This window comes from Erinaceus europaeus, chromosome 13 (genome assembly GCF_950295315.1).
Source record: "Erinaceus europaeus chromosome 13, mEriEur2.1, whole genome shotgun sequence".
Lineage (NCBI taxonomy): Eukaryota > Metazoa > Chordata > Mammalia > Eulipotyphla > Erinaceidae > Erinaceus > Erinaceus europaeus.
Window position 1 is genome coordinate 1,348,559 of NC_080174.1, and position 21,638 is coordinate 1,370,196.

General features: G+C 61.1%; 1 protein-coding gene across 1 annotated transcript; it reads right to left on the reverse strand.

Annotated features, from left to right (window-relative positions):
• Positions 1-877: 877 nt before the first annotated feature.
• Positions 878-20,935, reverse strand: AGPAT4 (1-acylglycerol-3-phosphate O-acyltransferase 4). The gene is made up of 9 exons (XM_007538513.3): positions 20,787-20,935; positions 12,079-12,381; positions 5,925-6,094; positions 5,510-5,671; positions 3,781-3,934; positions 2,914-3,016; positions 2,738-2,813; positions 2,022-2,220; positions 878-1,556 (listed from the first exon to the last, which is right to left on the reverse strand). Exons 2-9 carry the CDS (start codon positions 12,254-12,256, stop codon positions 1,462-1,464), a joined length of 1,137 nt encoding a protein of 378 aa, XP_007538575.1. The 5' UTR covers positions 12,257-12,381; positions 20,787-20,935; the 3' UTR covers positions 878-1,461.
• Between the last annotated feature and the right edge of the window lie 703 nt (positions 20,936-21,638).

Here is a 21,638-nt window from a genome sequence, read left to right on the forward strand (position 1 = left end):
TCTGCGCCACTGTGTCCACCTGTCCTGCCTAACGTAAATTGTCCAGCATTTTCAACAGAGCTGTTTGTCATCTTGCGAGTTGTGGAGCTTCCTGGGTCTTCTGGGGTCATGTCCTCTACTGGACACGGTCGGAAGTGCCTCCCTCGTGTGCTGGGGTCTGCTCTGCTGCCCCGGGGGGTTCTGAGCAGCACCTGTGTCCCCCGCCACGGACACCTGCCTGTTAGTTTTGTGTGTGAATCAGGCATGTGGAAGTGTTTGCACGTGTGTTCTCTCCCACTAGGTCAGGGATGTGATTTCTTGTCTGTTGAAGACAACTTCCATCTGCCATCTTGCCCTGTAGTGTCTCCTTTGACCCCCTCCCCCGGTGTCCACCCTGCTGCCCCTGCCGGTGTCACCCAGCCGCCTATGGGGGGTGAGGTTCTGACTGCGGTAGCCAAGGCAGACAGGCCAGATGGGGGGACAGGAATCAGGCCCCCAAGGATGGGTGCAGGAGGCACTGTCCTCTGACCTGGGGGGGGGGCGTCATCAAGGCCTGTTTCCACCTGGGTCCAGAGCTGCAGTCAGCACTGACTGTTGTGCCTTTGGGCTGCTGTGTGTCCACTAGGAGCTGGTGCAGCCTCAGGCCACACGGCCTCCCGCCCCACCACAGCTCTGCTCAGGGCCTGGCTTGGCCTCAGCTGCTGGCCCGAGGCCGATACAGGCAGAAGATAGACTACAGACAGACAGGAACCCTAGACAGAATTGTGGAGATGATGCACACATGCCCTGACAGACAGACATGTCCCCTCACAGGGTCCCCCATTTCCATCCCACGTCCCCAGAAGCAGTACCCCCTGTGTAGCTGAGCCCAGAGCCCTGAGGACACTGACTCGGTGGCTGCGTGTGGAGAAAGGCTTTAATGTCCTGAGGAGACTGGGTGTGGGGGGTGGAAGGGTGAGTGGGTGGACGGGGTCTAGGGGCCTCCTCAGCCTCCACACTTCCGGAAACAGCTCAGGAGGGAGCAGCTCTGCTCAGCCTGCCTCTCACCCGCCCCATTCACCACAAGCACCACACATGGAATACCACACAGAACCTGTCCCAACACGCTCGTGGAACACACGGGACACGCTCACACTGAACACACTCCCATGTGGAACATACACAGAACAGGCCACATGCTCACTCACACATGGAACGTGCCCACACGCCCACAGGCATATGGGCAGGGGGCCACAGAGACCAGGGTCCCCTCAGGAACAGGGCTGTGCAGGGTGACAGCGGCCTTCGCCGGGTCCCCATGGTGGCGGGTGCCCACGGCTGGCGGCCCCCGTCCTAAGACGGCCCTCCGGCGGGTCCCCAGGTCCCCTAGTGGCATCCCCTGCGGGCCCCCAGTTCTGCGGTATAGGGTCCCTAGGTCCTCTGGCGTGTCCCCATGGCTGGTGGGTCCCTTGGTGTCCCCTGGCAGAGGGGCACGGGTCCAGGTCAGTGGAGGTGTGGGGCGGAGCGGCCGGCATCACCGTAGGCTGAGCCCTTGTCGATCTCGGTGACCCCGATCATCCTTCGCACGGCCAGGGGGGCTGTGGGGGGACAGAGCTCACACCGGGCAGGACATGGGGCAGGGGTGGGGAGGAGGAACAGTGTGGAGGCAGGGAGAGCTTGCACCTGGGCTGAACACGGGGCGGGGGGGAGGGAGACAGGAAGCCCCCGTGTCCTGCACCCATTACCCGTCTCTGTTCCCTCCCCAGTCTCCTATCTCCTGTCCCCCGTTCTCCATCACCCACCCGTGTCTCCTGTCGCCCATCCCTGTCCTTTTGTCCCCTGCCCCATCCCCTTCTTCCCCTGTCCCCTTTTCCCTCTGTCTCCTAGGTCCCATCCCCCGTCCTCTATCCCCTGTCCCCCCTGTCCCCGTCTACTTGTCTCCCTGTCCCCGAATTCCCCATCCCTGTCCCATCCCTCACCCTGTTCCCTTGTCACTGTCCCGTCCCTCACCCTTGCCCCCCGTCCCCCACCTGTCCCTCCATTCCTGTCCTGTCCCCACTCACCCGCCGTCAGCAGCAGCCCCAGGCCGGCCAGCGGGAGCAGGGCTCCAGCACTCAGCGAGGTGACCAGCAGACGGAGCAGGGGCCCGAGCAGCAGGACGGCCCAGCACCCCCAGGTCAGCAGCGCCCACGGCCGGCGGGGTGGGCACATGGGGGAGCCCGGGAAGCGGCCGTGGCGCAAGTACTGCTCCTGGAGGGCGTCCTGCGGGCGAGGGTCAGGTCACTGTCTGGACGCCCGGACACCCCCAGCCTGACACCCCCGCCCTGACCTCCCCAGGTGCCGCTCCTGGACGCCCGGACACCCCCAGCCTGAACCCCCCACCCGCCCTGACCGCCCCAGGAGCCGCTCCTGGATGCCCAGACACCCCCAGCCTGACACTCCCACCCTCCCTGACCGCCCCAGGTGCCGCTCCTGGACACCCGGACACCCCCAGCCTGACCCCCCACCCGCCCTGACTGCCCCAGATGCCGCTCCTGGATGCCCGGACCCCCCAGCCTGACCCCCCCCCGCCCTGACCTCCCCAGGTGCCGCTCCTGGATGCCCGGACACCCCCAGCCTGACACCCCCGCCCTGACCTCCCCAGATGCCGCTCCTGGACGCCTGGACACCCCCAGCCTGACCCCCCCACCCGCCCTGACCGCCCCAGGTGCTGCTCCTGGACGCCTGGATACCCCCAGCCTGACTCCCCCACCCGCCCTCACCCCGGCCCTGTGCCCACCTTCTGCTGGTACAGCCTGTGCAGCCAGGCAGAGCACTGCTCCTCATCCTCCGGGACCTGCTCCAGGGGGATGCGTCTGGGAGACAGGAGAGGCCTGAGCGGGCCTCCCTGCACATGCAGGACAGAGACAGACATGCACAGACAGCCCAGCTGAGGCCCGCTGCCCCGTCACTCACCGCACGTGCAGGTCCGCGTGGTACTTCCTCCCCTGGAGGACGCCCAGCAGAGTCGGGGTCTCATGGTCTCTGAAATTGAGTGTACAGTCATACACAGCGGAGACTGGGGGACAGAACAGAGGCGGGGTGTGAGCACCTCAGCTCCACACAGCAGGCGGAGCAGCACCCTCAGCACCCAGGGGTGTGCACCGAGCACCGAGCACCAAGAAGGTACAGCGGGGTAAGAGCAGAGTGCTTCAGAGGGAAGTGGCTGGAGCCCTGGACTAGCCGACTGAGGCTCCGGCCGGTGTGTGACCTGGAGCTCGGCCTCCTCTCCCTCTCCCCCTCCACGAGCACCCAGGGGACACTGGCTGCACAGGCCTGCTGGACACTCGCCCCACAAAGGGGCCACGGGGCCGCGGGAAAGGCCCCAGCACCCACACCCCAGAGGGAAGAGGGTGGTCAGGTGAGGGGTCCGGGGGAGGGGCCCAGCCCTCCCTGCAGCTGCAGGGCCACTGCCACCCTGCTGACGTGACAATGCCGGGGATGCTGGGGGCCCACGGCTGCTCTTAGGGGTCCCGGCTGATGTGACAATGCTGGGGCCCACGGCTGCTCTTGGGGTCCCGGCTGACGTGAGAATGCTGGGGGCCCATGGGCTGCTCTGGGGGGGCAGGCTGACGTGACAATGCCGGGAATGCCGGGGGCCCACGGCTGCTCTTAGGGGTCCCGGCTGACGTGACAATGCCGGGGGCCCACAGGCTGCTCTGGGGGTCCCGGCTGACATGAGAATGCTGAGGCCCACGGGCTGCTCTGGGGGGGCCGGCTGACATGCCCTGGGGAGGGTCGGGGAGGGCATCCTGGTCTGGGGGCTCAGGGCTCAGCACCTACCCACATCCCGCAGGCTCTTCACGGTGATGGTGAAGCCCTTGGTGCGGGGCAGCAGGTGGTGCTTGAGGGGGGGCAGCCCCTTGGCGGCAGCCACCTCCATGCTCACTCGGTGCTTCTTCTCCGTGAAGCGCGTGCCCTCGCAGTGGATCAGGAACTGGGGGGACGGGCGGCGTCAAGGGGTACCCGGCTTACACGGCACCCAGGTCTGGCTCAGACCCCACCCTCCTGTTGGGGCCCTGGTGTGGGGCTCCTGCTGTGTGTGAGTGTGTGTGTGAGAATGTGAATGAGTATGTGTGTGAATGTGTGTGTGTGTGAATGTGAATGAGTGTGTGTGTGTGTGAATGTGAATGAGTGTGTGTGTGTGTGTGTGTGAATGTGTGTGTGTGAATGAGTGTGTGTGTGTGTGAATGTGAATGAGTGTGTGTGAATGTGTGTGTGAATGAGTGTGTGTGTGTGTGTGTGCATGTGTGTGTGTGAATGAGTGTGTGTGTGAATGTGAATGAGTGTGTGTGTGTGTGTGTGTGAATGAGTGTGTGTGTGAATGTGAATGAGTGTGTGTGTGAATGTGAATGAGTGTGTGTGTGTGGATGTGGGTGTGAGTGTGAATGAGTGTGAGTATGAATGAGTGTGTGAATGTAGGTGTGTGAATGTGAATGAGTGTATGTGTGTGAGAATGTGGGTGTGAGTGTGAATATGAATGAGTGTGTGAATGTGGGTGTGTGTGAATATGAATGTAGGTGTGAATGTGTGTGAGAATGTGGGTATGTGAATGTGAATGAGTGTGGATGTGTATATGAATGTGTGTGAATGTGTGTGTGTGAACGTATGTATGAATGTATGTGTATAAATTTGTGTGTGTGGTGTGTGAAAGTGTATAACAGTGAGTGTGTGACTGTAAGTGTATGGAAGTGTGGCTTGAGTGGTGTGTGTGTGTCTGAATGTGTGTTTGAATGTGTGAGAATGTGGAAGTGTGTGTGTGTGTGTGTGTGTGTGTGTGACTGAGTGTGTCAGCGAGTCTGTGTATCTGGTTGAGTGTGGTGTGTGTGTCTGTGTGTTTGAGTGTGTGAATAGGGATGTATGAGAATGTGAAAGTGTGTGTGTGTGTGTGTGTGTGTGACTGAGTGTGTCAGCGAGTCTGTGTATCTTGTTGAGTGTGGTGTGTGTGTGTGTTTGAGTGTGTGAATAGGGATGTGTGAGAATGTGAAAGTGTGTGTGTGTGTGTGTGTGTGTGACTGAGTGTGTCAGCGAGTCTTGTGTATCTGGTTGAGTGTGGTGTGTGTGTGTGTGTGTGTTTGAGTGTGTGAATAGGGATGTGTGAGAATGTGAAAGTGTGTGTGTGTTTGTGACTGTGTGTCAGTGAGTCTGTATCTGTTGAGTGTGGTGTGTGTGTGTCTGAATGTGTATTTGAGTGTGTGAATAAGGATGTATGAGAATGTGAGTGTGTGTGTTTGTGTGTCTGTGTGTCAGCGAGTCTGTGTATCTGGTTGAGTGTGAGTGTGTATGCAGGTGCATAAATCTGGGGACAGGTCCTAGGGGCCGGGGCCGGGGCCTGGAAGATGGAGGTCCTGGGGGCATAGGGTCCTGGAGGTTGGGGTCCAGGGGCCTGGGGTGCTGGCTTTGCGGCACGGAGGGCCTAGGCACAGGGCCCCAGGGGTCAGGGATTCTCGGTCCTGGGGATGAGGCCTGGGGATGGGCCCTGAGAGTCGGGGGTGCAGTCGGCTGCACGCACAAAGTACTTGTCGGGGTAGTCTCGCAGCCGCTCCAGGCTCCGGGCCACAGCCGTGCGGTCCAGCTCCCAGCGCCGGGCACAGAAGACCATCTCGGTGAAGCGCCACATCCAGCCAATAATGGGCACGTAGGCCAGCTCCTGCTTGGCCAAAACCTTGGAGGCCTGTGGGGGGATGTCAGGCAGGGCAGGGCAGGGCAGAGGACAAGGGAGGGTAGGCCAGGGAGATGGACGGGCAGTGGGAGGGCAGGGCAGAGCAGGGCAGAGGACGGGAGGGTAGGCCAGGGAGGTGGGAGGTGCAGTGGGAGGGCAGGGCAAAGCAGAGCAGGGCAGGGCAGGGCAGAGCAGGGCAGGGGACAAGGGAGGGTAGGCCAGGGAGGTGGGAGGGCAGGGAAAGGCCGGGGGCAGGGGCACTCACCCCCAGGACTCCGAAGCGCTCAGCAAGGCTCCAGCCGCACAGAAAGTCAATCTCAAACTTGTGGTTGAGGACAACGATGGCATTCTCCTTCCCGAACTTGGCGTAGGCACTGGGGTCCGTGTGAATGACACAGTCGGTGCCAGACCACCACTCCAACAGCATCACCAGCTCTGTGCGGGCAGACAGCGGCTCAGACAGCGCCCCACAGCCCCGCAGCCCTGCAGGAGCCTCTAGGAGGGCCGGGCGCCCCAGTAGGCCCTGCTCCCCGCACCCCCACCCCCTGCCCAGGTAAGTAAGTGAATGAGTTCAGCCTAGCTGGAGCCACCACTGGGTCTGAATCTGCAGCTTCCAGAGCTTGGGGCATGCAAGTCCTGTGCTCTAGCCACAAAAAGAAACACTGTTTATGCCACAAAAGGAAACACTGTTTGTTCTATTATCTTTTTATTTACTGGATAGACAGGCAGAAACTCATAGGGGAGATAGAGAGACACTTGCAACTATGCTGCACCATTTGTGAAGCCTCCCTCCTGCAGGCGGGGACCAGGGGCTTGAACCCAAACGAGACAGAGACCCAGACCCAGACCAGACAGAGACCCAGACCCAGACCAGACAGAGACCCCGACCAGACAGAGACCAGACCAGACAGAGACCCAGACCCAGACCAGACAGAGACCCAGACCAGACAGAGACCCAGACCCAGACCAGACAGAGACCCAGACCAGACAGAGACCCAGACCAGACAGAGACCCAGACCCAGACCAGACAGAGACCCAGACCCAGACCAGACAAAGACCCAGACCCAGACAGAGACCCAGACCAGACAGAGACCCAGACCCAGACCAGACAGAGACCCAGAGACCCAGAGAGCCATACCAGACAGAGACCCAGAGACCCAAACCAGAGAGCCAGACCCAGAGACCCAAACCAGACAGAAAGCCAGACCCAGACCAGACAGAGACCCAGACCCAGACCCAGACAGAGACCCAGACCAGACAGAGACCCAGACCCAGACCAGTCAGAGACCCAGACCAGACAGAGACCCAGACCAGACAGAGACCCAGACCAGACAGAGACCCAGACCCAGAGACCCAAACCAGACAGAAAGCCAGACCCAGACCAGACAGAGACCCAGACCCAGACTAGACAGAGACCCAGACCAGACAGAGACCCAGACCCAGAGACCCAGACCAGACAGAGCCAGACCCAGACCAGCACTGGGGGGTTATTCTGGACCTGCCTTCCACACCTTTGCACCACAGCTCCCTCCCCTATCTCACAGTAAGCAAGACTTCAGGGGTTAGTGGGGATGCAGCTGGGTTCAAGCCCGAGTTTGAGCCCCAGACTCCTGCTGCAGGCGGTTGGGGGGAGCTTCACGAGTGGTGGAGCAGGGCTGTAGGACTCTGTCTGTCTGTCTGTCTGTCTCTCTCTCTCTTTTTACCAGAGCACTGCTCAGCTCTGGCTTAAGGTGCAGGGGATTGAACCTGGGACTTCAGAGCCCCAAGCAGGACAGTCTGTTTGCATCATCACTATGCTGTCTACCCCGCCCCACCTCTCTCTCTGTCTGTCTGTCTGCCTCTCTCTCCCTCCTCTCCACTCCCCTCCCCTCTCAATTTCTCCCTGTCCTATTAGAACACAAACTAGAGCGGGCCAGGCAGTGGCCCACCTGGCTAAGCGCAAACACTACCGTCCCCACCTGCAAAGGGAAAGCTTCACGAGTGGTGAAGCAGAGCTGCAGGTCCCTCTCTCTCTCTACTCATTCCCTCTGAGTTTCTCTGTCTATCCAAATAAAATAAAATCTTTTAAAAAAGAAAGGAAGGAAGGGAGGAAACAAGACTTTAAAGGATTAATAAAAGGGAGGAGGCAGGAGGTGACGCACCTGGTAGAGTGCACACATTACCACGTCCAAGGACACAGGCAAGCCCCTGGTCCCCCACCTACAGGGGGAAGCTTCACGAATGGTGAAGCCTCCTCCCTCTCCCTCCCTCTCTCTCTAAGTTTCATTTATTTATTTATTATTATTAGATAGACACAGAAATTGAAAGAGGAGGGGAGATGGAGAAAGAGACTCCTGCAGCCCTGCTTCGCCCCTTGTGAAGCTTCCCCCCTGCAGGTGGGGACCAGGGACTTGAACCTGCATCCTTGTGCCCTGTAATGTGAGTGCTTAACCAGGTGCGCCACTGCCAGGCCTCAATAGGATACTTTTACAAAGAGATAAAGATTGTAAAAAAAGACTCAAGGACATGATCACGGGGTGAGGTGGATCACTGATTCTGAAAGGGGCTCCTGCTCTGTGTTGACTGAGCACACAGCACCCTTCTCCTGCCCTGTCACACCTGTAGGTTCCTGGGACGGTGGGAGGGGACTGGCCTCACTCGAGGGCTGGAGGGCCTCCTCCTGGTCACCAGCCAAAGCTCCCACAGCTGAGGGGAGTCAGCCCCACCGCATCCCTGTGCTTCCTTCCGGAAGGGCTTAATTCTACTTAATAAAGCGACTTGATTCGGCACCTAGTCAGCTGGAACGGAGGTGAGAAGGCACTAGGCTGTTTCAGAAGGTGCTGCCCCAAGTCTGTCTGTGACACCTGAGGCCTGAGCCCAGGGCGGGAGCAGGTCAGAGTCATCACTGTTTAAACACTTGGCAGACAGGTGCAGGAGGAGGGGGTGGCAGAGTGGAGACCTCAGTCCAGCACCCGGGAAGCCAGAGGGACAGGGGCACTGGCTCCCTCACCCCCCGGGCCTGTGAGCAAACAGCTGGAGCCTGGGGCTGGCGTGCGGCTCAGTGGTGCAGTGTGTGCCCACGCACCTGTATTCTGAGCCCTGCCTTCAGGCCTGGCACCAAAACTAGTTTATAAACAAGAACAGGGGCCCTGGCAATAGCGCAGCGGGTTAAGCGCACACAGTGCGAAGCCTAAGGACCGGCTCAGGGATCCCGGTTCGAGCCCCCGGCTCCCCACCTGCAGGGGAGTTGCTTCACAGGCAGTGAAGCAGGTCTGCAGGTGTCTGTCTTTCTCTCCCCCCCTCTGTCTTCCCCTCCTCTCTCCATTTCTCTCTGTCCTATCCAACAACAACAACAGCAATAACAACAACAATAACTACAACAAGGGCAACAAAATGGGGAAAATGGCCACCAGGAGCAGTGGATTTGTGGTGTAGGCACCCAGCCCCAGCAAACAAAAGAAAAACAAGAACTAAATATGCCCCATTACAACATGTGGGTTTTATACACATAGAAATGGGCCTCTTGTATTGTTTTTATCTTTATTTTAAATTTTTTTATATTTATTTTCCCTTTTGCTGTCCTTGTTTTTCATTGTTGTAGTTATTGCTGTTACTGATGTTGTCGTTGTTGGATAGGACAGAGAGAAATGGAGAGAAGGGGAAGACAGAGAGGGGGAGAGAAGGACAGACACCTGCAGACCTGCTTCACCGCCTGTGAAGCGACTCCCCTGCAGGTGGGGAGCCGGGGGCTCGAACCGGGATCCTTAGGCTGGTCCCTGCGATTTGTGCCGCCTGCGCTTAACCCGCTGCGCCACGGCCCGACTCCCTGTTTTTATCTTCTTATAAAAATAAAAATATTTTCATTGCTTTTTAATTTGATTGGACAGTGAGAAATTGAGAGGGAAGAGGAGACAGAGACACCTGCAGCCCTGCCCTCTGCTCACAAAGCTTCCCCAGCAGGTGGGGAGTGGGGCTTGAACCCAGGTCCTGTGCCCACCCCCATAGTCTCTGAGACGTGTGAGGCCTTAATGCGACCCTGTGTGGGTCGGAGCGGGTGCGGGAGGTGCAGGGTGCTCTCTGCCCCACACTCCAGGGGCCAGGAAGTCACAGGACACCCAGGTCACACCCGAGACCTACGGGGCAGTAACTGGAGCTGCAGACACCGAACCCTCACGCAGGCGGGTGGCGCTGGGCCGGCTGATTTATTCATGAACCCTTGGGGTGCCTGGCCAGCAACTGGCCGCCAGAGCCCCTCCCCAGTGGCCCTCCCCAGAGCCCCTCCCCAGAGCCCTCTCCCCAGAGCCCTCTCCCCCAGTGCCCCTCCCCAGAGCCCCTCCCCCAGAGCCTCTCCCCAGAGCCCTCTCCCCCAGTGCCCCTCCCCCAGAGCCCCTCTCCAGAGCCCTCTCCCCCAGTGCCCCTCCCCAGAGCCCCTCTCCCCAGTGCACCTCCCCCAGAGCCCCTCCCCAGTGCCCCTCCCCCAGAACCCTCTCCCCAGTGACCCCCACCCCCAGAGCCCCTCCCTCACGAGCCTCCCCCATTGACCCCCCCCAGAGCCCTCTCCCCAGAGCCCCTCCCCCAGAGCCCTCTCCCCAGAGCCCTCTCCCCCAGTGCCCCTCCCCAGAGCCCCTCTCCCCAGAGCCCCTCCCCCAGAGCCCCTCCCCCAGAACCCTCTCCCCAGTGACCCCCAGAGCCCCTCCCTCACAAGCCTCCCCCATTGACCCCCTCCCCCAGAGCCCTCTCCCCAGAGCCCCTCCCCAGTGCCCTCTCCCCAGAGCCCTCTCCCCAGTGACCCCCGGAGCCCCTCCCTCACGAGCCTCCCCCATTGACCCCCTCCCCCAGAGCCCTCTCCCAAGAGCCCCTCCCCAGTGCCCTCTCCCAAGAGCCCCTCCCCAGTGCCCTCTCCCCAGAGCCCTCTCCCCAGAGCCCCTCCCCCAGAGCTCCTCCCCAGTGCCCCTCTCCCCAGAGCCCCTCCCCCAGAGCCCCTCTCCCCAGAGCTCCTCCCCCAGAGCCCTCTCCCCAGAGCCCTCCCCCCAGTGCCCCTCCCCAGAGCCCCTCTCCCCAGAGCCCCTCCCCCAGAACCCTCTCCCCAGTGACCCCCAGAGCCCCTCCCTCACGAGCCTCCCCCATTGACCCCCTCCCCCAGAGCCCTCTCCCCAGAGCCCCTCCCCAGTGCCCTCTCCCCAGAGCCCCTCCCCCAGAGCCCTCTCCCCAGTGACCCCCAGAGCCCCTCCCCCAGAGCCCCTCTCCCCAGAGCCCCTCCCCAGAGTCCCTCCCCAGTGCCCTCCCCAGAGTCCCTCCCCAGAGCCCCTCCCCAGAGTCCCTCCCCAGTGCCCTCCCCCCAGAGCCCCTCCCCAGAGCCCTTTCCCACGAGCCCCTCCCCAGAGACCCCCTCCCTCAGAGCCTCCCCAGTGCCCCTCCCCCTGTTCCCTGGGTGCCCAGCCTGGCCTGGGGCTGCCCGCTTGGCTCTCCACAGGCAGCTGTGTGAACCTGTGTGCAGGGACTGAGGCAGAGGGGGCATCACTGGGGATGGGCCAGGTGGAACCCTCAAGCTGCCCTCGCCCACCCACCCACCTGCCTGCCCACCAGGGCCCACCTGCCCTAGTCTGGACACAGTCTTCTCTCTCTCCCCAGACAGGGCTCCAAGTAACAGATGGGCCTGCTGGGGCTCGGTCCATCGGGTCACCAGTGCCAGCAGTGTTATTCCTCCTTTAGTGCGCAGTCAGTCACGCTTAACACGGGACAGACACACAGACAGACACAGACTCACAGGCTAACTCCTTGCAGGTTCACAGACACAGTGGGAGACATAGGGCCAGACAGGGACTCAGAGACACAAGGGAGAGACAGGGCCTCAGAGATGCACGGAGGTGCAGAGACAGACAGGGACGCAGAGATGCGGGGAGACTCGGGGAGAGACAGGGACGCAGAGATGCAGGGAGAGACAGGAGGGGAGAGACAGGGACGCAGAGATGCGGGGAGAGACAGGAGGGGAGAGACAGGGATGCAGAGATGCGGGGAGACTCGGGGAGAGACAGGGACGCAGAGATGCGGGGAGACTCGGGGAGAGACAGGGACGCAGAGATGCAGGGAGAGACAGGAGGGGAGAGACAGGGACGCAGAGATGCGGGGAGAGACAGGAGGGGAGAGACAGGGATGCAGAGATGCGGGGAGACTCGGGGAGAGACAGGGACGCAGAGATGCGGGGAGAGACAGGAGGGGAGAGACAGGGACGCAGAGATGCGGGGAGACTCGGGGAGAGACAGGGACGCAGAGATGCAGGGAGACGCAGGGAGAGACAGGAGGGGAGAGACGGATGCAGAGATGCAGGGAGACGCGGGGAGAGACAGGAGGGGAGACGCGGGGAGAGACAGGGTTCAGATGCAGGGAGACGCAGGGAGAGACGGGGACTCAGGTGCAGGGGCGCGGGGCCAGGGACTCACGGCTGGACACGCAGTAGGACAGCCGGCAGTTGATCTTGCGGAAGAGCCTCCGGCTGAGGGGCCAGAGCGGCAGCGTGAGCACCTGCAGGGCGTTGACGATCAGGCCCGAGGCCACGAACACGTAGCAGAAGGCCAGCTGGCACAGGAAGTGCGCTTTGAGCAGCGCCACCAGGCCCATGGCCCCGGGCGGGCGGGCGCAGTCAGGCGGGGAGGCCGGGTCCAGGTGGCGGGTGTCCCCCGGGCACGCAGTCAGCGGGTTCGGATGGCGGGTGTCCCCCGGGCACCGGGCGGCTCCAGGAGCGACTATAACAGAAACCACCAGCAAGGTGGGGAGACAGAAAACAGCTTCTCACTCCAGGAGCTGGCTCAGTGCTGGAGCACGGGACGCGCAGGCCCGATGCCCCGGGTTCCATCCCTGGCACCATGGGCGACCCCTCTCCAAGTCAGCTTCGGAGCCACACACACCCCAGAGACCAGCACCCCACGCCGGGACTCCTGGACACTTTATTTTTGCCTCCAGGCTCCTTGCGGGGGCTCGGTGCCTGCAGTACGAATCCACTGCTCCTGGAGCCGGTGTTCCTCCTTTTGTTGCCCTTGTTTATCCTTGTTGTCGTTACTGCTGTCATTGGATAGGACAGAGAAATGGAGAGAGGAGGGAAGACAGAGAGGGGGAGAGAGGATGGGAAGACAGAGGGGGAGGGAAACACAGACACCTGCAGACCTGCTTCACCGCCTGTGAAGCGACTCCCCTGCAGGTGGGGAGCCGGGGGCTCGAACCGGGATCCTTATGCCGGTCCTTGTGCTTTGCGCCACCTGCACTTTAACCCGCTGCGCTACTGCCTGACCCCCAACAGTTGGAGTTGGACACTCTTTAACTCCGTTTATGTATGTGATAGGACGGCAAGAAATTGAAAGGAGAGGGGGAGACAGACACCTGCAGCCCTGCTCCACTACTCGTGAACCTCTCCCCTGCATGTGGGGAGCGGGGACTTGAACCCACATTCTCGAGCAGGGAAGGACAGCCGCCGTCAGCTTGAGTGGAAACAAGGCTGGCGGATGTGGGAAGCAGAAGCCCTGGGGCATGTTGGGGGTGCAGGCATGGCAGCCCTGGGAGAGAGTGAGCAGAGTCCTGTACAGAAGGGGACAGCGAGGCTCCAGACCCAGGTTCAACCCCCAGCACTAGCCTCAGGCAGAGCTCAGCAGGGCCCTGGGGAAAAAGAAAGAGGAGGAAGAGGATAGGAGGGAGAGACAGAGGGGCGGCAGGGGGTAAGCCTGAGATGAGGAGTCTCATGCACGGTGACTTCTGCAGAGCTGCTGAGCACTGAGCAGGCTGAGGGGCACTGAGCAGGCTGAGGGGCACTGAGCAGGCTGAGGGGCACTGAGCAGGCTGAGGGGCACTGAGCAGGCTGAGGGAGCACTGAGCAGGCTGAGGGGCACTGAGCAGGCTGAGGGGCACTGAGCAGGCTGAGGGGCACTGAGCAGGCTGAGGGGCACTGAGCAGGCTGAGGGAGCACTGAGCAGGCTGAGGGGCACTGAGCAGGCTGAGGGGCACTGAGCAGGCTGAGGAGCACTGAGCAGGCTGAGGGGCACTGAGCAGGCTGAGGGGCACTGAGCAGGCTGAGGGGCACTGAGCAGGCTGAGGGAACACTGAGCAGGCTGAGGGGCACTGAGCAGGCTGAGGGAGCAATGAGCAGGCTGAGGGAGCTCTGAGCAGGCTGAGGAGCACTGAGCAGGCTGAGGGAGCAATGAGCAGGCTGAGGGAGCTCTGAGCAGGCTGAGGAGCACTGAGCAGGCTGAGGGGCACTGAGCAGGCTGAGGGGCACTGAGCAGGCTGAGGGAGCACTGAGCAGGCTGAGGGGCACTGAGCAGGCTGAGGGAGCACTGGGCAGGCTTAGGGAGCACTGGGCAGGCTTAGGGAGCACTGAGCAGGCTGAGGGGCACTGAGCAGGCTGAGGGGCACTGAGCAGGCTGAGGGAGCACTGAGCAGGCTGAGGGGCACTGAGCAGGCTGAGGGGCACTGAGCAGGCTGAGGGAGCTCTGGGCAGGCTGAGGGAGCACTGAGCAGGCTTAGGGAGCACTGAGCAGGCTGAGGGAGCACTGAGCAGGCTGAGGGACACTGAGCAGGCTGAGGGAGCACTGAGCAGGCTGAGGGAGCTCTGAGCAGGCTGAGGGGCACTGAGCAGGCTGAGGGGCACTGAGCAGGCTGAGGGGCACTGAGCAGGCTGAGGGAGCACTGAGCAGGCTGAGGGGCACTGAGCAGGCTGAGGGGCACTGAGCAGGCTGAGGGAGCACTGAGCAGGCTGAGGGAGCACTGAGCAGGCTGAGGGGCACTGAGCAGGCTGAGGGGCACTGAGCAGGCTGAGGGAGCACTGAGCAGGCTGAGGGGCACTGAGCAGGCTGAGGGGCACTGAGCAGGCTGAGGGGCACTGAGCAGGCTGAGGGAGCACTGAGCAGGCTGAGGGAGCACTGAGCAGTCTGAGGAGCACTGCGCAGGCTGAGGGAGCTCTGAGCAGGCTGAGGGAGCACTGAGCAGGCTGAGGGGCACTGAGCAGGCTGAGGGAGCACTGGGCAGGCTTAGGGAGCACTGGGCAGGCTTAGGGAGCACTGAGCAGGCTGAGGGGCACTGAGCAGGCTGAGGGGCACTGAGCAGGCTGAGGGAGCACTGAGCAGGCTGAGGGAGCATTGAGCAGGCTGAGGGAGCACTGGGCAGGCTTAGGGAGCACTGGGCAGGCTTAGGGAGCACTGAGCAGGCTGAGGGAGCTCTGAGCAGGCTGAGGGGCACTGAGCAGGCTGAGGGAGCTCTGAGCAGGCTGAGGAGCTCTGAGCAGGCTGAGGGAGCACTGAGCAGGCTGAGGGGCACTGAGCAGGCTGAGGGAGCTCTGAGCAGGCTGAGGGGCACTGAGCAGGCTGAGGAGCTCTGAGCAGGCTGAGGGGCACTGAGCAGGCTGAGGGGCACTGAGCAGGCTGAGGGGCACTGAGCAGGCTGAGGGAGCTCTGAGCAGGCTGAGGGAGCACTGAGCAGGCTGAGGGAGCACTGAGCAGGCTGAGGGGCACTGAGCAGGCTGAGGGAGCACTGAGCAGGCTGAGGGGCACTGAGCAGGCTGAGGGAACACTGAGCAGGCTGAGGGGCACTGAGCAGGCTGAGGGAACACTGAGCAGGCTGAGGGAGCACTCATCCCTGAGCTGGCTACGTGGGGAGGAGGTTCTCACCCGTGTCAACTGGGCAGGGAGAGTCCAGGAGCCCAGGTCCTTGGGGGAGGGCAGATGCTGCTCAGAGCTGCGTCTGTGGGGACCCTCCCGTGAGTACCCAGCGAGAGGCCCATGCTGAGCCCCACCCAAGGGGGAGGGTGGGTCAGCCAGTTCTCCCATCTCAGTTCCCCAGATAAGCAGGGCGGGTCTCAGACAGTAGCAGTCTCTGATTCCACCCCCACCCTTCTGGGTCCCCACCCAGGCAGCACCCTGCAGGGCCGGGAGACAGCTCCCAGGTCGGGTCGGGGCCCTGTGCTGCTGAGCCCCCCACCACAGGGAAGCTGTGGGCACCACAGCAGCGGGGGAGCTCGGCACTGTGCTCTCTCCCTCTCTCTCCTGCCACCTTTCACTCTCCACTTGGAAAAACAGAGTTCCCAGGAGAGATGGAACCCTGCGGGGGAGGCCTGCAGGCAGAAGGAAGCTCCCTGCAGGACAGGCTGGCTGAGCATCCCCACGGGCTGGGCCATCACTGAGCAGGCCGAGGGAGCACTGTTGACCCGTCTGTCTGTCTGTCCTGTCTGCCCCTTGCCCCTTGTTAGCAGCTTCCATCCTGTGACCCAACTCGGAGCCCCTGGAAGCCTCTTTCATTTCATTTTTCAGCACTGAAGCTCTGTTGGCCCAGGAACCTGGCTTCTCCACTTCTTTCTAAACTTCTTTTTGCTGTCTGCACAGTACTCATCACCTCATACTCAGTGGTGATAACCGGAATAGCCTGGGGCGCCTGCTGACAGTGTCTGTGGCCAGAGACAGCTCAGTGGGTAGGGCCCATGAGGCACCCAGACCCGTAGGGGCTCCATTCCTCAGGGCAGGGGAACTGCAGGTGTGCAGGCCACAGCTGGAGCTGGAGCTGAATAGGAGGAGACAGAGGAGGGAGGGAGGAAGGGAGAAGGGCAACAGAGCAGGCATTCTGCACCCCCCACCCCTCCCAGGGGAGCCCAGGCCCGGGGCAGCTGTCCTGTGGAGACTAGACAGGTCCACTAAGTCCTGGGTTGTAGGGCAGTGGAGGGCAGTGATTTCCCCAGGAAGAGCGGTGCTGGGGGGCCAGGCAGAGCCAGCAGAGGCCTCCCAAGGCTCTGGAACCTTCCTGGCAGAAGCGTCTGGACCTGGGAACCAGCTGGCTCTGGTCACGGCCACCGGGCCAGGGGGTTGGAGTTTCCCTTCCAAATGCCCTTCTTGCTCAGGGGACACGGACGGACAGACAGGCAGACAGCACACTGGCTATGTAGCAGGGGGGCCAGTTCAGGAACCACCACCACCCCCAGCCATAGCTGAACATGAAAATCACACAGACATTTCTTACATTAAAAGCCTGATTAATTTCATATAAGACCAAGCTGAGGGGATGGGGAGAGAGTGTGAGGGAGAGAGGGGAGGGGGGCAGGTGGGGGCGCACCTGGCTGAGCTCACATGTCACAGTGCGCAAGGACCCAGGTTCAAGCCCCTGGCTCCCACCTGCAGGGGGAAAGCTTCATGAGTGGTGACGCAGGGCTGCAGGTGTCTCTCTGTCTCTCTTCCTCTCTATCTTCCCTGCCCCTCTCAATTTCTCTCTGTCTCTAATAATAAATAAAAAATTAACAGAGAGAGAGGGGAGGGAGAGATGGAGAGGGAGGGAGGGAGAGAGAGAAAGAGGGAGAGGGAGAAGGAAAGGGAGGGACAGAGGGAAGGAGAGATAAGGAGGGAGAGAGAGGAGAGAGTACAGGACACAACTGTGGAATCTAACCCAGAGCCTCAGGCGTGCAAGTCCTGCACCCTGCCTAGTAGTTGAGCTATTTCCCTGGCCATTACAAAAGCCGTGTGTCTGTTTCTGTGCATGTGTGTGTGTGTGTTTCCGTCTGCCTGAGTGTCTGTGTCTGTCTGTTTGTCTGTGTCTGCCTGTATCTCTCTGTGTGTCTTTCTGTCTGTGTGTCTCTGTTGCCATGTGTGTGTTTCTGTGCATGTGTGTCTGTGTGTGTTTCCATCTGCCCGCGTGTTTGTGTCTGTCTGTTTGTCTGTGTCTGCCTGTATCTCTCTGTGTGTCTTTCTGTCTGTGTGTCTCTGTTGCCATGTGTGTGTTTCTGTGCATGTGTGTCTGTGTGTGTTTCCATCTGCCCGCGTGTTTGTGTCTGTCTGTTTGTCTGTGTCTGCCTGTATCTCTCTGTGTGTCTTTCTGTCTGTGTGTCTCTGTTGCCATGTGTGTGTTTCTGTGCATGTGTGTCTGTGTGTGTTTCCATCTGCCCGCGTGTTTGTGTCTGTCTGTTTGTCTGTGTCTGCCTGTATCTCTCTGTGTGTCTTTATGTCTGTGTCTGTGTGTCTTGAGGGAGCCAGCAGTTCCCCAGAGCTCAGGCCTTGCCTGTTTCACTGTTTACAGAAGGAAACGCAGAGGATCTGGATGATGGGTCTCCAAGGCCAGAAAGCAAGTCTCCCTGAGCTCAGCTGCTCAGCCAGTCAGTCAGCCAGACAGTTAGTCAGCCAGTCAGCCAGTCAGTCAGCCAGACAGACAGACAGTCAGCCAGTCAGACAGTCAGTCGGACAGACACAGACAGTCAGACAGCCAGACAGCCAGACAGCCAGACAGCCAGACAGCCAACCAGTCAGACAGACAGACAGAAAGACAGACAGTCAGTCAGTCAGTCAACCAGCCAGCCAGCAGCCAGCCAGCAGCCAGCCAGTCAGTCAGACAGGCAGACAGACAGCCAGTCAGACAGTCAGCCAGCCAGGGCACTGGGCCACAGCCAGGCTGCTCAGATGCAGGGATGGGCCTGGTGTGAGGCCCAGGCTGCCCCACCCAGCACCCTCACAGCTGAGGGCCTTGAGCCTGGTGGGGCACCGTGACCTCTGCCCTCCCCCCGACTGCCCAGCAGCCGCCAGCCTCAGTGTCCAGGAGAGGAACCCCCTCAGCCTGGCTCTGACTCCGCACAGTCTCTGTTCCTAAGGATCCCGCCACCTTTTCCTCCCCTCAAGGTCTCTGGAAACCCCAGACCTGGACACGGGGAGCAGAATGGCTACCAGGGCCTGGCAGCCCTGGGGGAACCTGGGGTCCAGGACAGGGTGCTGAGAGAGGGAACTGCCTTCTGGGACCCTCCCTTCTCAGGGAACCTGCTCTCTGCCAGGGAGGAGCTGTGCCCCGCTCAGGTGGCCCCAGTTCTCTCCCACTCTAGCAAAATTCTGGAAGGTTCTGGTGAGGATGAAGCTGCCTCCAGCACCCCTGCCCCCACCACCAGGCTTCCTCTGAGGAGCCTTTGGCTGGGCCACCCCTGTGCTCCCCAGTCACAGCCAAGTCAGTGCTCACATGGACACTGGCCAGTGAGTGGACTCAGCTCCCCTCCTGCCCAGGGTTCCTGAAAACAAGGCAGCTTCCTCCTCTAACCCAGAGAAGGCTCCCAGTTCCTGCTCAAAGCTCCGTGCACTGCCCGTTCTGCTGTCCCTGACCACTCACGCTCTCTCCCTCAGACGCACATTCATGCTCACACTCTCACACACACACTAATCCAGACAGCTGGACACACTCGGACACACTCGCAGACCCACTCAGACACACCCCCTCACACTTTCAGCCCCACACTCACACATGCTCACACACACTCGCACACCCCTCATATTCCTGCCCACTCATCACACACACTCACACACACTCACTCACACTCACTCACACACACACACTCACACACACACACACTCACACACACGCACACACACTCACACACACTCACACACACACACACTCACACACACGCACACACACTCACACACACACTCAGACACACACCCCTCATATTCCTGCCCACTCAATCACACACACTCACACACACACACACACACCCCTCATATTCCTGCCTACTCATCACACACACGCACACACACATACACACACTCTCACACACACACACATTCACACACACCCCTCATATTCCTGCCCACTCGATCACACACACTCACACACACACACACACTCACACCCCTCATATTCCTGCCCACTCGATCACACACACTCACACACACTCATGCACGCTCAACATTCACAGATGTATTCTTTTCAAAGTATTTTACTTATTTTGATAAGAGAAATGTGGGGAGACAGAGACCATGGTGGTGCTGGGGATTGATCCTGTGGCCTCAGAGCCTCAGGCAGGAGAGTCTGTTGCAGACCCCTGTGCAGCCTCCCGGCCCCCACACCCTTACAGGTGCTCACTCTGCCACACTCACCCACCTGTTTTCACACACCCTGGGTGTCGGGCTCACACACCCACACACAGTCACAGGGTCTCACACTCACACACTCACATTCATGCCTGCCCATGGAGGGTCCCTGTGGCCCATGGAGGGTCCCTGAGGCCCATGGAAGGTCCCTGTGGCCCGTGGAGGGTCCCTGAGGCCCGTGGAGGGTCCCTGAGGCCCGTGGAGGGTCCCTGTGGCCCGTGGAGGGTCCCTGAGGCCCGTGGAGGGTCTCTGCCCATGGAGGGTCCCTATGGCCCATGGAGGGTCCCTGAGGCCCATGGAGGGTCCCTGAGGCCCATGGAGGGTCCCTGTGGCCCGTGGAGGGTCCCTGTGGCCTGTGGAGGGTCCCTGAGGCCCATGGAGGGTCCCTGTGGCCCGTGGAGGGTCCCTGTGGCCCATGGAGAGTCCCTGAAGGCTCTGCTTCCCCAGAGGCACCAGCTGCAGGCTCACTGGACAGCCTGGGGCTGGGAGGGTGGGGATGGGTCCTGTGGGCATGAAGGGGTGAGGCTGGGCACCCAAGGGAAGACACTCCCAGCCTTGATTCTCCCCTGGGGAATCAATCACCCTGAGCTGCAGCCAGAGCACCCCCCCACCTGGGTGACAGCCGGCCCCCCGCTGGCTCTCACCTCCTCTCAGCAAAGTCACAGTCCTCTCCCGCAGCCAGCCAGAGAGCCACACCTCACGGGTATCTGTGCCCCTGAGAGGCCCAGAGGGCCCCCGTCACTGTGCCCAACTCCTGCTCTACAGAGACCTTCCCCCAGTGGCCGCCCCCACCCTCTGCCCAGGCACCAGACCCAGCGGTGGGGAGCCCCGGGCCCCAGGAACCCCCCCCAGGGGTTTATTTCTGTGGTTGCCACAGCAACGCCAGGCAGAATAACATGTTGCAGGACACAAAGCCACCATCTGTCCGGAACCTTCCTGGGGGCAATGAGGAGGATGCTGGGGCTGGGGGGGGGAGGGGGGCAAGGAGCAGAGAGACCATGCGGCCCAGGCCCAGCCCCTGACCCTCGGCCCGCTCTTCCTCCTCCCACCCTCCTTTTCCCATCCTTTCCCAGGCTGGGAGAGAAGGAATGGCGGGGAGAGAGGGAGAAAGAAGGAAAGGAAAGAGGGGGGAGAAGTAGGGAGAGGGAGAGGAAAGGGGAGAGGGGAAGAGAGGAGAGAGGGAGGGGAGAGGAAAAGAGAGAGGGAGACAGAGAGAGGGAGAGATGGAGGGCTCCACGCCACACCCAGAGGTGCAGGGCAGGGGAGCCCGGGCAGCCACGTACCTGTTTGGGGGAGCCCCGGACACGTGGACGGCCCAGGGACAGGGGAGGCAGCCGGGCAGGAAACGGCTCTAGTTTCCCAGCTCTCAGAGTCTCAGGAACAAGGAGGGAGGGGAGACGCAGACCCCACCCATGGGGCGGGCCCTGGGGAAGGTGGGCCCAGCTGACGTCCCCATCCCATGTCACTTCCTTTACAGCTGCCGTGGGTGGGGGGGCTACGGGTGCTGTGGCCTGGCCACCCGGCCACTGGACGGCCCCTACCCCCACCCTGAGCCTGGATGCACCGCCTGCCACCCCCACGCCTCGTGCCTCCTGCTGCATCCCTCCCTCCCAGCCATTATCCCCAGCCTGTCCACCCCTCTGTCCCCAGCCCAGGGGATGCACCTGGGTGAGTGCACACATTACAGTGCACAAGACCTGGGTTCAAGCCCCTACTCCCCACCTGCGGTGGGGGGCAGGGGGGAAGCTTCACGTGTGGAGAAGCAGGGCTGCAGGTGTCTGTCTCTCTCCCTCTTTCTCAATTCCTTTGTCTATATCCAAAAATAAATAGAAAAGGCGGAATGAGGAGAAGGAAGAAGAGGAGAAGTTGGAGGAGGAGGAGGACAGGGTGGGTAGTGGCACACCCAGTCAAGCACACGTATCACCTTGCATAAAGACCTGGGTTCGAGCCCCTGCTCCCCACCTACAGGGAGGACGCTTCATGAGCGGTGAAGCAGGGCTGCAGGTGTCTCTCTTTCTCTCTCCCTCTCTATCCCTCCCTCCTCGCAATTTCTCTCTGCCCTGCCAAGTAAAAATAGAAAGAAGAGAAAATAGAAAAACTGGCCTCCAGGAGCGGGGGATTTATAGTTCGGAGAG

What these genes read in the sequence shown, in the direction of transcription:
- AGPAT4 (XM_007538513.3), bottom strand. Translation starts at nt 12,256, where the DNA reads ATGGGCCTGGTGGCGCTGCTCAAAGCGCACTTCCTGTGCCAGCTGGCC. An exon ending in GAAGAGCCTGCGGGATGTGG is followed by an intron (nt 3,017 to 3,780) that starts GTAGGTGCTGAG and finishes TCTGTCCCCCAG; the next exon opens with TCTCCGCTGTGTATGACTGT. An exon ending in CACGCGGACCTGCACGTGCG is followed by an intron (nt 2,814 to 2,913) that starts GTGAGTGACGGG and finishes CCTGTCTCCCAG; the next exon opens with ACGCATCCCCCTGGAGCAGG.